General features: G+C 45.2%; 1 protein-coding gene across 1 annotated transcript in view; it reads left to right on the top strand.

Annotated features, from left to right (window-relative positions):
- Positions 1–738: 738 nt before the first annotated feature.
- HLF (HLF transcription factor, PAR bZIP family member) overlaps positions 739–17,181 on the top strand; it is a 33,929-nt gene continuing 17,486 nt past the window's right edge. The window contains exons 1-2 of the mRNA XM_042833046.1: positions 739–928; positions 1,978–2,313. Of these exons, the coding sequence (XP_042688980.1) occupies positions 823–928; positions 1,978–2,313 (442 nt within the window). The 5' untranslated portion in view covers positions 739–822. The remainder of the gene's footprint in view (positions 929–1,977; positions 2,314–17,181) is intronic.

Below are 17,181 nucleotides of genomic sequence, written 5' to 3'. Positions count from 1 at the left end.
CCGCTCTGTCCTTATAGCCTGCTGGTCACCGCCGCGCCATTCCCACAGCGCTGGCACAGCGATCCTTTGTCACTCCACCGATGCCTCACTGTTTATTCTATCTTTACACCGTGCAGAAGAAGCACTCCGTGCCATAACAGCACGAGCACCGCTCCTCTACGTCGGTCCCTCCGTACTTTTGCAATTCAGTCTTTCCAATGACAGCAGTTTGGCCCTCAGCGGTCCGTACCCGGCAGCTCCCTGGCCCGCTCACACGCTGCCCCGCCGCTCTGCCAGCGGCACGCCTGGCCCGGCCGGAGGGACCCGCATCATCTCGGGCACGGCCAAGGGCTCCCGCGGGGCCACGCGATCACGCGCAGCGCGCTGCCTCCCAGTTACCATGGAAACGGCGCCGGGCCCGGGGCAGCGCGAAGAGCGCGACGCATGGGCAGCACCCGCCACCCCGCCCTGCCCCGCCGTACCGCGGGCAACGGCCACGGCGCGTGCCGCTGAGGGGGCGCGGCTGTGGCGACACCGCCCCGGGGCGGGACCGAGGGTCGGGGCCGCCCGCCTCAACCCTCCTCGCCAATGGCGGGGCCGCGCCGTTCGTGACGTCAGCAGCGGCAGCGCCTGCACATGGGCGCGCGGCCGGAGCGCGCGGCGCACAGCGGGAGCGGCGGTGCCGGAGGAGCTGCGCGGCCGAGGCGCTTCTCCCGCTCCTTCTGCCCGGCGGCCTGCAGCTGTCCCTCGGCCCGGCCCCGCAACTCCCGTTTCGCCGCGGCACCGCCGGAGGAAGGCTGAAGGAGCCGCTGCCGCGCAGCTCGCCCCGAGGGAAAGCCCACCATGTCGCGGCCGCTCCCGCTGAACCCCACCTTCCTACCTCCCACCTACGGGGTGCTGAAATCCCTGCTGGAAAACCCGCTCAAGCTGCCGCTCGCTCACGAAGACGGTGAGGCCCCCCGGGCTGCCGCGGTCCCGCGCTCCCCCCGCCGCCCCTCTGCGCCCCTCGCAGCGCGCCCCGAAATGGCGGCTCGGCGCCGCTGCCGTCCCCGCGCGGTTCGGTACCGGGACGGCTTCGGTGCGGCGCCGGGCGCTGCCGCCCCGACCCAGCGCTCGTCCGCCGCCGCGGAGAGCTGCGAGCCTCGGTTCGGCTGCGAGCCTCTCAGCACCGCGGGAGCAGAGAGCCGTGAGGAGCCGGAGGTCCCGCAGAGCCGCGGGCCGTGCGGTGCGGGCGCGGCGCTGCTGGCCGCGTCCCTTCGGGGTCTCCCAAATGTCTGAGGGAAATGGGGTGTTTCCCTACAGCTCTTCGTTGTAGGGACGGGTAGGAAACATCGCTTGAAGTTTTCTTTTTTTTTTTTTTTTTTTTTTTTTCGCTTTGGTTCTACCCTTGAACGTCAATGTAAGGCCAGTTAGACTTTGCTGCTCTGAGTTAGAAACTTTAAAGCATTAGTAGTGTTATTTCTTCAAATGATATATTTTGTAATTTGCTGCTGAGTATGAGGCCACCTTAAAGCAAGCAAAACAGTTATTAAATTCAAGGACTGCAAGAGTGGGACCTGTGCGACCTACTGTAGGGGACCTGCTTTGGCAGGGGGGTTGGACTCGATGATCTCTGGAGGTCCCTTCCAACCCCTACAATTCTGTGATTTTTTAAATGTGACCTTATAACAACCCCTTCGGGTTTAGGTCAAGACCCTTCCTTTCCAGCAGGATACAGCAGTATCTCCCAGCTTGCTGTTACTCACATGCTGGCTTCAAATCCAAGCATGCATTTGGGATCCTTAACTAAAAGGAGCAGAAAAAAAACAAGCGTGGCTACATCCAGTAAAGATGCTCGGTTGTCACGAACCTTCCATGCTGCACTTAACAGAGTGAATCAAGGGAACTGATTTTATAAAGCTAATACTCCTTTCCCCTGCAACTTCGGCTGTAAGAAATAAGGAGTGGTAATATTTTCATTACTCAGCTCTTACATCATTGTTATCTGTTTTGTTTAAGCATTCGGTAAAGAAAAAGACAAAGAGAAGAAGTTAGAGGATGACAGCACCAGTACCACAGTCCCTCAGTCTGCTTTCTTGGGCCCGACATTATGGGACAAGACGCTGCCATACGATGGAGATACTTTCCAGTTGGAATACATGGACCTGGAAGAGTTCCTCTCAGAAAATGGCATTCCACCCAGCCCAAACCAGCACGAGCATAGCCCACACCAGCCAGGTCTGCAGCAAGCTACCTCAGCATCCCCTTCTGTCATGGACCTCAGCAGCAGGGCTTCTACTTCAGTCCACCCAGGCATGGTGTCGCAGAACTGCATGCAGAGCCCGGTCAGACCAGGTAAATCAGCCCTCAGAGCTCCCTCTGGATTGTGGCGTGAGCCTCCCTCCCCACTGTACATCACTGCTTCGCACTGTATGCTTGACAGGCAGTTTAGAGAGGGCTGATGTGATTCGTGGCATTTGTATTCAGAAAAGGAAAGTAGCTCTAGGTATTGTTGAGCTGCTCCGTAGGGATTTTTGCTTAACTTATGTCAGGAAGCTGCAAGAATTCCAAGAGAACTTTCCTGTTGTCTTTTCTTCTTTGGTAGCCTGCTAATAGCAGATGAAAAACGCATGAACAAAATAGTAACATGTGTATGCCATGATGTGAAATGAACAGGGAGAAGGACCATTATTTTTCTTACCCGTATTTGAGTTGTAGCCTTGGTAATTATTTTTTAAGATAATCCTTGGACCATGCTTCCTGTTCTAAGCTTTGGCTGCGATATTATTCCTTATTGAGCATAGCAAAATTTGCCATAGCTGGTGCAACAAACTAAATCTTGTAATTGCATTGTAACCTTTCTTAAAGTAGCATAGGCTGAGTGCAGCTCTGTCCAGAGTTAATGTGTTACACCTATGGTTACTTTTAGTTGGAGGCAAAAAAGAAATTGACAGGGAGCCGATTTCTGATCCTAACAGGTTTCAAGCCTGCTTGGTGTCAGTGAAACTCTTCTATCTGTTTATTAATGCTTCAAACAGTCCCTTTAGAGGAAACCAGTGCACATCTAGAGTAACTGCTCTGGCTTGATACCAGCAAGGCTGAGATCATGGCCTGCAGAATAGTGTCAACTTTAAAGTTCGGAAAACATGGAGCTTTGCTTTTTTTTTTTTTTTTTTTTTTTTTTTCTTTCCCTGAAAAAGAAGTCCAAGGCTGGCTTATTGTGCCCTTCTGCTCTCACAAGGCTTGCTGGAGCAAAGCGTGCTCTTGGGAGCAGGAAACCGCTCCTCTCCACTCTGCTTGATCGCTTGCCACGCTCAGCGTGCGAAGTCATTGTCAGAGTCATCTGATAAGGAGGCAAAATAAATAAATAGAAGGACAACAGTTGTAAAACAGGATGAAGTAGAAAAGTCTTAAAAGTCTACAATGTACCTTTTTCATTAAAAAGAAGTAGAGCACCCCCAGAGTTCCCCAAACCTGTCAGCAGAGCCTTTGGCCCTAAGTCGTGTGTGTGTTGGGTCATGGATTTTGTTTGCTCACTGTATGTGGATCTTACTTCATTTCTGTCTTTCAGTTTCAAGGCATTTCTTAGTTAACCAGTAACTTGTGAGCGCTTCCAATGTTAAAATATATCTGGAGTTGGCAGGAGTGGAATATAAAACAAAATCTTGCTTCTCCCAAGCGAGTCTTTAAAAATAGTGCGGGTATGCTACCCCATTTTCTGTCACTTGTGCATTAAAAGCAGACAGTCTGTCCTTGTTCTTCTCAGGGGAGCCTAGTTATGGGCCAGGCTTTTAATGATCACCTGTCAGAATTTATTTGTGATCAGCTGCCTGCACGGCTTATTTTCATCTCATTGATTTTCGGATTTTTCCCTGAGCTGTTTGCAGCTTGGGGTTACTAACTTCTCTCACTAGAAACTGTGTGCTTGTTTATTGGTGTAAAAGAAGTCAGGTCTCTTGAGGCAGGAGAAAGCTTCTGAACTTGAAGGTATTTTTTTCCCCATGCCATGTTGTCTTAAGAGTAATACAGGTTTTTTTTATTAAAGTTGTTTTTTTGTTTTAAGGGTAAGCTCATTCATTTTCTTAGCAATAACATTTTTTCCCCAATTGCGGATAGGTACTGTGACAACCGTAGTGTTGTTAGTTGTCCAGTTGTTGGGATATTTTTGTGTTGTCATGGAGAAAGTCCAATCAATAATCTGTTTTAAGGTAAGATAGTATTTATTTAAAAAAAAAGTAATCAGTAAAATAGAAGTGTCCATTTAAGGTCATGTCCATTTAAGGTTGTCATGAAAGTGCCGGGGTAAATTTGCTGCTTTGACATATGAAAGTTTGTCTGAATGTAAATGTCAAAATCATTGCACTGGAACTTCTTCGTTAAAGAAAGTCCTATAGGACTTTTAAAAACTATTTTTATAAACTTACATGAATCGAGGTTTCTTTTTCAGTTGATGTCAACTACTGTTTCCCTGTGCATAGCTGTTTTATTTTGTACTACTGGAAAGAAAGCACCAACAGAGTCTAAAATAGTTTCAATAAAATTAATTTCTCATGGTATTACTTGCTATCACCTAAAAAATTCAGTTTTCTTCATTTCTTTAGCAATTTTGTACTTTGGGTTTTGTTTTAATTAATATTATAATGTAAACTTGTGTGAGCTGGGTCTGAAGGAGGATCAAATTCTGTGCTTCTCACATCCCTGCTTTACACGACACCAGGGCAGTTAGCATCAGCATATCGCATGCTGTGCACACAGTGTGTATGTGGAGGCTGTGTTTGGGAGTCTGGAACACCAGATGTGGTTTATGTGTCTGTATGGTGTATCTCAGACATAGAGATCTGCAGAAAACTGGCTAAAGGTTTAATTTTGTGTGTGTGTTGAAATACACAGCTTATCTGAGTGGCATCATTGGCTTCTGCTGATATGCATTGTATAGTTCCTCTGGAAGAGATCTGGGAATTTGCCCTGGCTTTCAGTGAGAAGTGTGCTTGGGCCCATCAGAGCTGGACTGACTGTGTGTGTAAACGTGACATTACAGAATCCTCAGGGAGAGAGGAAAACAAGCAAACAAACTAAAATGGAACAACAAATTCCTTATAGAATAGAACAGACGTTTTTATTTCCAACTTCTTGGGTTGTCTGATTGTTAGAGAAATGTACTGTCTCACCATTTTTTTATGAATTATAGTAAAGGTTAAAGTAAACACCTACGTTGCCATCAAATCCTGTTTTGGGAATCTCCGTGTAGGAAAAACTGGTTTGCTTTTGAATAGGAGGGATGCAGGATAGTGGTTTTTGTAGGATTGGAATAAAATGCATCTCTTGTTCGTAGTATCTTTTATTAATAAGCAGTATTGTGGTTTATTTTAGTATTACAAACCATCATCCTTTAAAACATACGTTTTTTCTGTACTGAGAGCTGATTAGTTGGTAGAAAACTAAGCTCCTTCAGAAAAAGAGTGCTTGATAAAGATAGCTTTATTAAGTGTCCCTCCACTTAACTGTGCAGTCCCTTAAGGAAACTGGGAGTGCTCAGCTGTTTGTACATAAAAGGAGGATCAGATTTTGCAGTTAATTGGTCAGTGGTTGCTTTTATCTGCCTGTTCTCTCCGTGTTGCCTTTACTTGGCTGAACTGGGGAGCAATGTAAAGGGTTTGGCTTTGGAAACATTGGGTAAGTTGGAGGGCTGCTCTACTTAAAAAATACTTTGAGATTTAGATGTCAAGTTTGCTTGCCACCAAAGCTTTGGATATGGGGCTGTGTCACAGAAGGTACAAGCACACTGACATCCCATGCATTATTACAGCCCAGCTCCCTGTGGCAGACAGGGCCTTGGAAAGCGCACGAAGCCCTCCCTGTCATTGCATTTCCATGAGGGTGGTTTTTGCTCTGTGATGCTTGGATTGCTGGATGCCCTGGTCCTACTTGAGCAGGATACCCTGAAGATAAAGGGGAAAAAAAAAATAGAAAGACAAGCTTTGTAATCTGTTGCAGATATATAATGTCATCTGTGAATTGTTGCTTTCAGTAACAAAATAAGTGGAGAGTCAGGAGAGCACTGATCAGAAAGCTGAAAACCATTTCTATTTGAATTGTGCTGTCCCAACTCCCCTCCTGTAAGATTTTAATTCAATGCCATATTGTATGTGCTCCGTGGGGAGATGTCATCTAGAGCACGTTATCCATTACTTTTCGCTCGTTGCATAGATACAGAGTTGTAATGATTGACAGTGGGCAGGACTGGGTGGGTTTTGGTGTTCTCTTCACTCCCCTTTGAGCTGGGCGTACCCTCTGGCTGGGGATGGCTGCCTCTGCTGCATCCCGCCTCCAGCTGCATGCTGGGAATGCCCTGGTGAGGGGGCAGCCCACAGAAGGGTGTGTGTGCAGCACTCCCTGCACTGTAGTCCTCCTTCCCATGTGTTTCTTAACGTGACCTCCCCTTCTAGCCGGCCTCTGCAGCGCGGAGGGCAGTGCTTCCAGCAGACGGCTTGGATGAGGAATCCTCTCCGAACCTTTAATCTTTGTTTACAAGCAGGTGTTACATGAGCCAAAACCTGAGCCCCCCTTTTTCAGAAGCAAAGGATTCCACCTCCGGCACCAAGAAGTGCTGGGAATTTCCTGACCCTTGCCATCCCACGTGATAACATGGGAATGACCGGCCAGGCAGGCTGGTACCAGAGCTGCTCTTCACATTGCCTCTCACGTGAGGCTCTGAATGGCTGCTGCCTGCGTGACCATGTGCTCAGGCACGTGGCAGTCCCCTGTGCAGCCTGTTCAGCACAGCTTTTGTTGGAGCAGCAGGCATGCGTGCGTGGCTGTGTGCTCCTGCTGCTACCGAAACCGCAGCCGGGCAGAAAAGAGCTCTGAGGGCTCTGAGGACTGCAGCAGCAAGGAGGGTGCAGCGTGCAGGCGAGCCTCACAAACTGCTTTCTGGATCAAAGGAAGATGCAAAATATATTCTGGCAAATATTAAAAATAGCCTGTCATATGATAACAGGGGAAAAAGTGCTGAACGAACAAGCCTTGTTAATGCTAGAAGCAAGAACACTGAGTCTCTGTCAGAAGATCTAATTTTAATATTTGCTGCCAAAATTTGATTATTGGTTAAATAATTGCTCAGCTACATGAAAGAACTTGAAGTTTCTTAGGAGTTCAAACAGTAAACAGCAAGAAAGACCTTGGGTTTTTTACTGCTTTTTTAGAAAATACCTGGCCTGCCTCTAAGTTTCTTGTGTGGATCAGCACTTTCTGCACCAACAGAGCCACTCATGTGAGCCAGGGCTAACTCAGATTAGGAACAGGATACACTGAGGGGCCAGTGGGTGCTTTTTCCCCTGAGGAAGGAATTCGAAGGATGCCTGGGAGTCAAACTTATTGCAGTACTGTTGTCTTTCTTGTAGGCCTGCTTCCCATCCCAGAAAGGTTGCCTAGTGCAGAGAGTTGGTTTTGAAGAAGAGAGCACACCCTGTAGTCCTTCACAGAACAGTATCTTGTAGTTAAAAGAGACAAGACGTCATCAGGAGATGTATATGAAGAAGACATTGATATTATCTGATTAGATGAAACGACTGGGGTACTTATTAAGTTGCTGCAATCTCTCCGTGCTTATGTGAGAGATTGGCAATGGTGGGAGCTAACTGTGACCAGATTCTGCCAATTAATCTCAGTGATGAGTGCTTTACTCCTCATACAATTAGTGATTTGTTGACTGCCGTCCCTCATCAGCTCCTAGGTGGAGCAGCAGAATGTCACCATCCATTCTCCTGTCGTTTATCTTTGTGCATTTTTTTCCTCTGGGAGGAGGGGGGTAGCTGGTTTCAGTGTACCCGTGGAGTTTTCTCAGACTGAAAGGACATATTTGTCATCAGTAAAGAGTACTTTAGAGTGTTAGGAAATCAGAAGCTTGGCATCTTGCTTTACATGCTAACGTAGTTGTTAGCTTGCTTTCTTGAAGGCTCACTTTCATAAAATATTGCAATACTTTGTCTGAATTCCACAAAAGATGTTGAGAGTCAGGAAAGTGTATTTCAACTAAGTTTTATATGAAGGAAGAGGCTGTGGTTTGATCTATTCCATGTGAAGTAAATGGGGGGGAAATAAACATTTACTTAAACCTCAAATACAATAGTAATTAGTGGAGCAAGTTATACATGAAGATTAAGTATGGAAAACAAACGTTGAGATGCACATCAGTGTCAAAATAAATACATGATGAACAGATTCTGCAGCTTTTATGGCTTTTTTTTTTTTTTTTCCCCCATGAGCTAACAGTGTTGAAGAAACTAGCAAATAGCATTAAGGAAGCTTTCTGTCAGAAAGTTGAACTTGGTCCTGGGAGCTTCAGACATAATGTGGGTGCTGCAATGTTTCATTGTGGTTTTTTTCTGCTTGGGCTGGAGCTGGGCAGCTTTGTGCAGCTGAGGTGCCATCCATCATGTTGGATAGGAATACTAGTTACTGTTCAACTTCTCACATTTTCTGACACGCATGAAGGTGTTGTATGGCTACAGTTCTACGTTCTGTTCTCTGGTTGAATTGAATCTTGCCAGGGCTGAAGTTGGCCTAGGCTTTCACTTGCTTAGCTTCTGTGATGTGGCATCCTTTGGTTTAAAGGTTCTCTGTTTGATTTTGAGAGAAGCAGCTTTTGCTCTTTATCTTATTGCTAGCATTCTCTTGTTCATATTATTTGCTATTTAATTAAAATGGACATTGAGAATTCTGACGCTCTGCTCATATGCTTACGTTCTGGTGCGTGGACCCAGGCAGGAGGAAGGAAGAAAATCCAGATTGCATGAGGACCCTAGAAACTCAGGTAGTTGTTAACTGAAGCACAAATCTGGGTTATCACTGCACAGGTACCTATAGATCAGTGCATTAGCAGGCAGGTACTACAAGCAGATGCCAGAGAGACCTACAGCTGTAGCTCATCTGCAGTGAAGTGTTAGCTATTCAGGTGTATAAGCAGAGAGGCAAAAGGGCACTTTTTGGCAGAGATTGGTGAAGGATGAAGAATGGTTTAGAAAAGTTCTTCCAATTAGCCTTAGGGAACTCAGCTTGCTATAAATTCTTTGTTCTGGAACGTGGCAGTGGACAATAGGTCAAAGATTAAGTAATTCATTACAGAGCTGGTTGGTACTCCTGAATGTAATAAACGAATGAACAGGGCTTTCCATCCGTAGCAAGATCCATTACTTTGGGTGGCAATGATTGGACCTTAGTTTTGTTTTTGAAATGCTTGAGAGGTTCCCTACTCTCTTAGTCCTTGTATGCAGACGTGTTTGAGGTGACCTGCTAAGTGCAGTAATTGTGGTAAAGGAGAACAAATTAAAAGTGGTCTAACTGTAACTGCTTATAACTTGAGATTCTAAGGAGACAAGGAAAGAAACTGTAGGTTGCATTTTGGAAAACTGAAAGAATAATAATGTGAAACTTCTAAATGCAGAATACTTCTGCAGAGTTCTGTTTCCTGGGGCATCCAGTGCTTAAACACAAGTTAATGAAACAGTAGTACTAAACCTTCTTGTGGAAGCCTGCTTTACACAAGGCTGCAGAATATGGAGCAGACTCTGCGTGAGAGGGACTGCACTGAAATGAAGGAGGTGATTTCAAACAGTTCAGGCACTTCCACAAAGTCACCGTTGCAAGATTTGGAAGCAAGTCTTACTTCAGCAAGGAGTCTGTTTCAAAAACAGCTGGGTGCTTAGCTTCTAAAGCTTAGTAAGTGGAAGCCAGGCACTTGAGAGTAAATCCTGTTCCTCATTAAAACGGAGAGGGTTAAACTGACTTAATTTGAAGGACCCTGCAGCAATCAGACATACCACTGTTCCCTTTTGTGCTGCATAGTGGAGATACAGATGTTACTGACGTCTGCAATCCCTGCAGCTGTGGCCTCATTACAGTGTGGGACAGTCGGTCATTTTATGTATGTAAATCTTGCAGCTCTGTTGCTTACAGCCATAGATGGATGGGGTTTCTTATTTTTGCCTATTCTGCTGTGAAAGTGAACCTTATCCATTCATCCTAGGTGTGCATGGCCGCTTGCATGTTCCTGGTCATAGTTCTTGAGTAATTGTCTGTTTTTAACCAAATGTGGCAAGAGAGTGGGAATTTGCAAAGAATAATTACATTGCTAAAATTTCTTGAAAGTAGATGGCTGGATAGGATAGGAATATGTTAGTGAGCAGGGGAGCTGTGGGGATGTAAATGTGCATTTTCTGTATCAGAGAATTTACATAAGACCTTTAAAGAGCTTGATGTGCTTGAAATTATTCTGTGAGAGCTGACACCTTTATGGATACCATGAGGTGTTGATTCGCTTTGAGAAACCAATCTGCAAGAAGCTGGGTTTTATTTACTGGGAAGGGGTGCAGTTGTCCCAAATGTCTTTCCACCATTATTCTTCCTTTAAAATCCTCATCTCCTTGAGTCTTGCCGTTACATGACTCTAAGGTTTCATTTAACAAAAGAAATTAGAAAACCAGCCATTGGGTTTGTGGACAGAACCCTGAGAGCACTAAAGCAGGTAATGGAATGATCTTGATCCTCTCTAAAGTTGAACAACTTTACCTAAAACCTGAACCTTTGTGCAACCTTGCTATATCCTATGCACCCCAGCTCCACTGCCCCGCTTGAAGCTCCCTTGCGGTCAGCCAAGTTTAAATTTGAGGCCTGTTATCTCGTTGCAGTTATTGCAGTATCACACATGGGCAGATGTCCAAGTGACCCTGTCTGTGTGTCTTGCCATTCATTCTTTGCAGCGTGTTTCTGCACAAAGTTCCCTTCTATGGCTTGTGCTTATCAGTGTAACTTTCCAGCAGGGTCGGAGGCAGAGGTGGGTTAGGAGTGAGTGAGAAACATGGGATGGTGAGAGTGGGCTAAAGATGTTCAGGGATCAAAGAGAAAAGTAGGTCGTGGCAGGGTATGTGTGCTCAAGGAGGAAAGGGGGAGCGGGAGCGAGGGGAAGACTTGTTTTCCTATTGGCTTTTCAAAGTTGTGCAATGTAAGAATTGGATTAACCTGATATGACTTTGTTTTTCTGCCAGATTAGATATGTTGAGTTTCTTGGCATTGTGAATTGTACAGTACATTGTGTGCTGTAAATATGGGTGTGTCGGGATAAAGCTGTAATGACACAACATGCTTGCAGTATAATACAGCACTGCTGGGTGGACTCTCCTGCTCCCTTAGCACCCCGTTCCCTCTACCCTGAGTGCAAATGCTTGCTGGGGCATTCAGACATCTGTTAGAACAGAGTTCAGCTCTCTGCTTCCAGCCCAGCATCGGGGTGGTTCAGTCCCTTTTTGGCATGGTAGTGCTTATCTAAGTCCTGAAACTCCATTTTGTCTGGCACTGGCATCACAAAGTGGTACATGCTGTATGAAGTGACTTTTAAAATAATTCTTTTTTAAAGCTGCATGAAAAAGACACTAAATCGTTTCATCTTGCTTTCTCCAGATTAAGTTAAAGCTCAAAATAAAAAGAAATGGTAACATATCTCAGCAGTGTAAGTCAAAGACGTTGCCTTGAGCTTAGCTTTGGATGAGTAAAAATTCAGATACAGATCTGAAATAACTGCAAGCACTGAGCTTCCTGCTCAGTTGTTTTCATTGTTTTGGATGCATTAAGTAAAATTTTCACAGCTGTGTGTATTTGCTCCATTATTTTCTTGTCTTCCTTACTTTGTGAGATAATTTAATTTGCTGTATCCATTTTCTGTGCTGAGCTATCCCCACGGAGGAGCCCAGTTCCCTTTGTTTACCACAGGTTGAGGGGTGGGGTGATGGATGGCTTCCAGCTCAGGCAGTGAGCAGATAGCTAAGGATGGGTGATCAGAGTTGGAGCCTAGTCAGCTGGTGAGCATCGCTTTGGAGACTGGGAAGGACTGGACTTTGGGGGGTGAAGCTGAGGATACCTTAGGATACCTTCGTTTCATTCCTACTCCCCCATTTCCAGCCTTCCTCAGGGCTGCAGGTCACAGAGGCTGGTGGGTGGCTCCCACTGCATAAGGGCCTGCCCTTTGTGTCAGCAGGAGTGCAGTGAAAAAGGAGAGATTAATTCCCCCCTGTAGTCCAGTCTGTTTTCTTTGGAGAGAAGAGCATAAATATAAAACATGGATTTAAGTCAGAGCCCGAAGTTTTTGCCATGTCACTTAACTGCACTGTTAGAATGCCTTACTCTAATTCACATAGGGGAAAAAATGGCGTGTGCTGATGTAGGTTTTCCTGAGGTGGTATTAGGCTGTTCCTTATGGTGGTTGAGTCATTTGTTAATAGTAGTACAAATTGAGTAAACGGGAACTGAAGATAGACCTGAACACCTGCATGACTTAGCTGTATCCCTAACTGGGGGAATTAGCAGTGAGTGTAACATGTTTCAAGTTACCCCACGTACCCACCTTTTAAGAAGGTTGAACCACAGGCCTGCAGTTAGTTACAGGTGTTGGACAGCTGTGGTTTGGGTGTCTGTGAAACACCTTAGCTTAGCTGGTGCTTCAACAGTGAGAAAATCAGAGGCCAGCGTTCGGAGACATGACATCCATCCATCCAAAATCACATGGCTGCTGCAGGGCAGCTGATCTCCGTGCGACTGGACTTAGTGCCAGATTTAGGCAACGCTTTTCTTATCTGCTTCAACATGGTTGAAGTCACTGTTGAACGTCCTGGTAGTCTTTAGAAGCAAAGCTGTTTTGAACATGTGAAAAGAAATCATTAGCCAAGTAGAGGGAAGGAGCTGGAGGTATAATTGTCAACTTGTGTGCATCTCTGATTTCAGCAGCTGCTGCACGTGTTTAGGTTATCAATTTATTTCTGTTAGAAAGTAAACAAATCTCACTTTTCTTATGTACCCTCACGAGTGCTTCATCTAAGCTGCTGTTATCTGCAGCAGGGATGAACTTCTGAGGTCTTGTGCATGGAGGCTTTTCTTTCTGCTTCCACATGCTACGTGCTCTCAGGAGTCACGTGCACCCCTAATGCTGGCCAGGGATGCTGTTGATCTCTTCCAGAGTCAGTTATTTGAAAACATTATTATCACTACTATCAAAATACACTAGCTTATCACTGGGAGAACTCTTAGCCCATTATACCCTGTATGGTTTGGGGTTTGATTCCCTTGGCCAAATTTTATCTCTATTTCATGAATGTTCCTTTATGGTCAGTGCTATTCCCTGGTAGCTGTTTAAGTACTGTCAGCAAAATCTGAGCCTTTGGGTTATGTCCTACCATCACACGCACAGCTTTCCTTTACTGAGAGGCCTAAGTACCTCTGACTCTCCTGAATATGGGATTTGAAGTTGTTCAAGACTTCACTCTTGTGAGCTCTCACGAGAAGCTCTCATAATCCTTTACCGTGAAAAATTTACTGTTTTCTTCACAGTCAGCTCCTTTCAGGGGCTACATGCCCAAGAAGCTGGTGATATTTATCTCCCATGCAGCCCGTGTGCATGCACAGTGCTCAGCATCTCTGCAGGATGTGCTGTGCCCCGGGAGCCCAGTTAACGCCTGCATCAAGTACAGCTCTGCAGACACGTGTTGAAGCAAATCCTTGAGTGATTCTTCTGCTGCCCTTCAGTTTATAGCCCATGGCTTGTTGTTTCCCACTTTCTCACGTTTTCCCAAAGCTGCTGGTGTGTACTGTACAGTCTGAAGATCACATTTACCCAACACAAGGAAATCAGCTTGGCCTGACTGGCTTCTTCATCACGTGGCTGAGAATGTGTTCACTCTGTTCTGCCAGACTATGGCTAGCTGAGCAAAATACAGTGAAGCTCTGGGCTCCTGGCCAAGCTTTTATTTCACTTAGGAGCTTACAGCCACATATTTGCTGTTTGGCAGGACATCCACTGGGGTATATTTGGATAGTAATCTAGCATTGTTTTGCTGCCTTTTTCTTTTTTCTATTTTTTTAATGCACAAGTAGTATAATCCCAGCGCTCACTTTGGCTGCTCTGTGCACCATTTCTCAGTGTGCACCGTTATGTACGTGCACTCAAACTTGTAGTCGTGACCTTTGGTAAATACAAGTCAAAGCAATTAACTTTCTTTTATTGAAAAATTCTGGATGTCCTCCTCTTTGCCCCCCGTGTGCCGATAACAGAGCTGTGTTGTTACTCTTTCCAAGATCAAAAGCTTCACTAGGATTTGATTGAAGTCCAGCTGTGGAAGGAAGCAGCTTTGCTGGAGCTCTGAAAATAGCTAATTGTTAAAATAATAAAGTCTGTCCTTGTGTGTCTTTGTAATCTTTAAAACTATGTTTTGGGGGAAGAGGGTGGTTTTAAAGTGAAAAGATTAGCAAAGATCTTGGAAATAGGAGTGTGCTTTTAGAAGAACAAGTATCCTGCTCTGGATGTCGTACTTCAGTTCTGTTCTCCACCCCAAGCTTGCCTTTCTCTGATTCTGTTTGCATGCAGCCTGGCTCTGGAAGGAAAATAAAGCTGGATTTGATTTTTTTAACAGTATGGAAGGCTCCGGGTTTGGGGGTTATAAAGGTTTTGTGATGCAAACTCATTTATTTCTCTGAAACAAAAATGGGCTTTTCAAAATACAGCACGTTTAGGGAAGTTGGCTCTGGGTTTGAAACCCCAGTATTTCTGATGGCACCGTTGAATGAAAAAATGGTACAAAAACATAAGACTTAGGAAAGGGGTGCAAACAGCATCGCCAGCAGCAGCGTTGGAGGAGCAGTCCCAGCTTTACCAAGGGACATCTCTTGAAGGTGTGGGTTTTTAGTTGGTTTGTTTCGTGTAGGCAGAACTCGGACTGTGAGTCTGGTTTTGCAGTTACTGTGAGCAGATGCACACAAGCAAAAACTTACGTGCGTTTCCCCAGATCTGTGCGTTGTTCTATGAAACATCTATTTACAAATGTCTTCTCACAGGGCCTCCTGCATCCTGAGAGAGAAGAGCTGGCAGGAAGGACCCCGGACATGAGGCTCAGCTGCTGTTGGCCTGCAGCACTCCAGGCAGGGGAGATTGCTTCGTGCGGTCAGAACCCAGCTCGTGTAAATAGCCATTTGTCAGTGTTCAGTTAATTGAAACATCAGGATGAATAAACAGGAGTCAAGATGACAGTATGGAGGGTGCTAAGTGAATCTTTTCCAGTATTTTGCGCTGATTGCTATAGATGCTGCTTGGGTGATAGCATATTCAAGACTTAATGGAGTTCTGAACTTAAAGCAAGATATTACTAGGGTTTCTCTATTTCTTTTTTAATGCTATGTGCATAGCTACACATCTTATATAGGACAGTTTAAATCCCTGTGTGAAAATCAACCCTCTTGTACTTTCTCTTTAGACAGCTGGACTCAAAAACACTAATTACTTGAGTAGAATCTTTGCATTATACATAAATGTGTTGAGTATTAAGCTCAGAGGATTGTACAGATCCAGTGAAGCTCTTTAGTTTGTCATATGAACCTTTAAGACTGGAATTTTCTTAGCTTCTGGAACTGTTATTTGTTAGAATCTTGGTTTTTTGCTCTCTCCATTTCATTTAGTCTTTATTCATTTTCCTGAACATTTTTGAAATCATCTGTTAATTCTGTCCGTAAGATAGTTTTATGTCCATAGAATATCTTGCTTAACATAGTTCAGTTCTGTGCTCTTACTGGGCTTGATTGGGTTCTCAGGGTGCAAACTGCTTCATTGCCTTCTGAAAATCTTAGCTGTGAAAAAGCAGCCTTAGCCAGGGGTGCCTTGTCGGTCAGCTTAAAGCTGTTTATACAGCAGCAGCTTTAGCCCGCTCAGAAGCAGCCTTGCCTGATCTCTAGGAGCTGCTGAAACTCATCAAGCAGGTTCCTGCTCACCAATTAGCAGTTAAGCAGAAAGAGGAAAGGTATTTCTCCTGCGTGTTGGTTTTTTTTTTCCTCTTTGCAGAGTTTAACCCATTCTTCTCCAGACTTCAGATGTTGTGGACATTCGTAACACTGAAATAACAGCAAGAAGAGCCAGAAGAGGGTTAGGAAAGGGGTCTCTGATCCTGCAAGGACTGAGCTGTGTCAGCGTATGTCCCTCAAGTGTGCAGAGACATGCAGTTTCCTGTACAAATCCAGAGTGCTGCTATTCTTAGCTGGAGTCCTACCTAGCACTCATCAGCTGGCTTTTTGTCTTGTATTTTAATGAAATCTTCACTTTTACTCCCAGTCCCAAACTCAATAATGAGTGTTCATCGCTGCCAGGACAAATCTGGTGGTTCCCAAACTCTCCTACTGTGTCTTGATTGGAAGACTTAAATTGCTTGCTTACATAATAAATGGTAGAGATAACACAACATACAAAGGAGCTCTTTCTAGAGAGATTTTAAATACGTGCTCAGGTGATATCAGACAGCGTGGTTGTCCACATCTGACCTTCTCTTAAACTGCTTGTTAAGATGGAATGTGCACCTGACAGTTTTAATGGCTGTCAGTGCTGTGTGTGTCTGTGATGAGTTCAGAGGGATTGTCAAGTAACAGAGCAGTTGTCAAACAAATAATTTTACTTGTGATTGCTGGAAATAGTAAATGGGTGGGTGGAATATGGTGAAGAAATATACTTAACTGTAGTACGGAATGGGAGGATTAAGTGACTTTCATGACTGCTATAACAAAGAATAATTTGGTGAAGATTCCTCCTCCTTCCTTCCTATTGCCCGTCTGATGAATTGGCTTCACAAGCAGCAACATCTCTGGGGGTTCTCTGGCTGATTGAGCCCTTCTTCCAGGAAATCAAATTTCTCTGGTTCACATTGTTTTCAAAAAGCTTGTTAGTAATACATGTTTGAGAATAATACATCTCTGCCAAATCTGTTTGAAGTTGCCCAGCAGTTGAAAAGGCTGGGAGGAAGCTCCACAGGCATGCACAGCCCAATCACACGGAACTCATCTCTGTTAGGAAATTGAGCTGAAGAATAGTTGTCAAGTACCAGGGTGCTGAAATGCAGCTTGTGAAGTGACTGACAGACCTGCAGACTGTCTGATGTCTTAACAGTGTGCGTAGCCTTACCCAGGGTCACAGGGCACTGCTCCTGCCCACTGCATTGAGTACCCAGAGACCTCATCCAGGCAGTGAAATGGAGGCAGGTGAGGCTGGACAAAGTTCTGGTGTTACTGAGCTGAGTGCCACCTCATGCCCAGTGTGTTCTGAATTGGGTGAAAATCAGGCCTCTGCTTCCATAGGCGCTTCTGCCAGGCCACAGGTTAAGCAGTTGATGTATGCAGGGTGAACCACATACTGTGTGCAGTGGCTGG

This window comes from Centrocercus urophasianus, unplaced genomic scaffold, assembly GCF_019232065.1.
Source record: "Centrocercus urophasianus isolate 14NV4802_14NV808 unplaced genomic scaffold, USGS_Curo_1.0 seq_40, whole genome shotgun sequence".
Taxonomy (NCBI): Eukaryota; Metazoa; Chordata; class Aves; order Galliformes; family Phasianidae; genus Centrocercus; species Centrocercus urophasianus.
The sequence above is the reverse complement of the archived record's forward strand: the minus strand, read 5'-3'. Positions and strand labels throughout refer to the sequence as shown.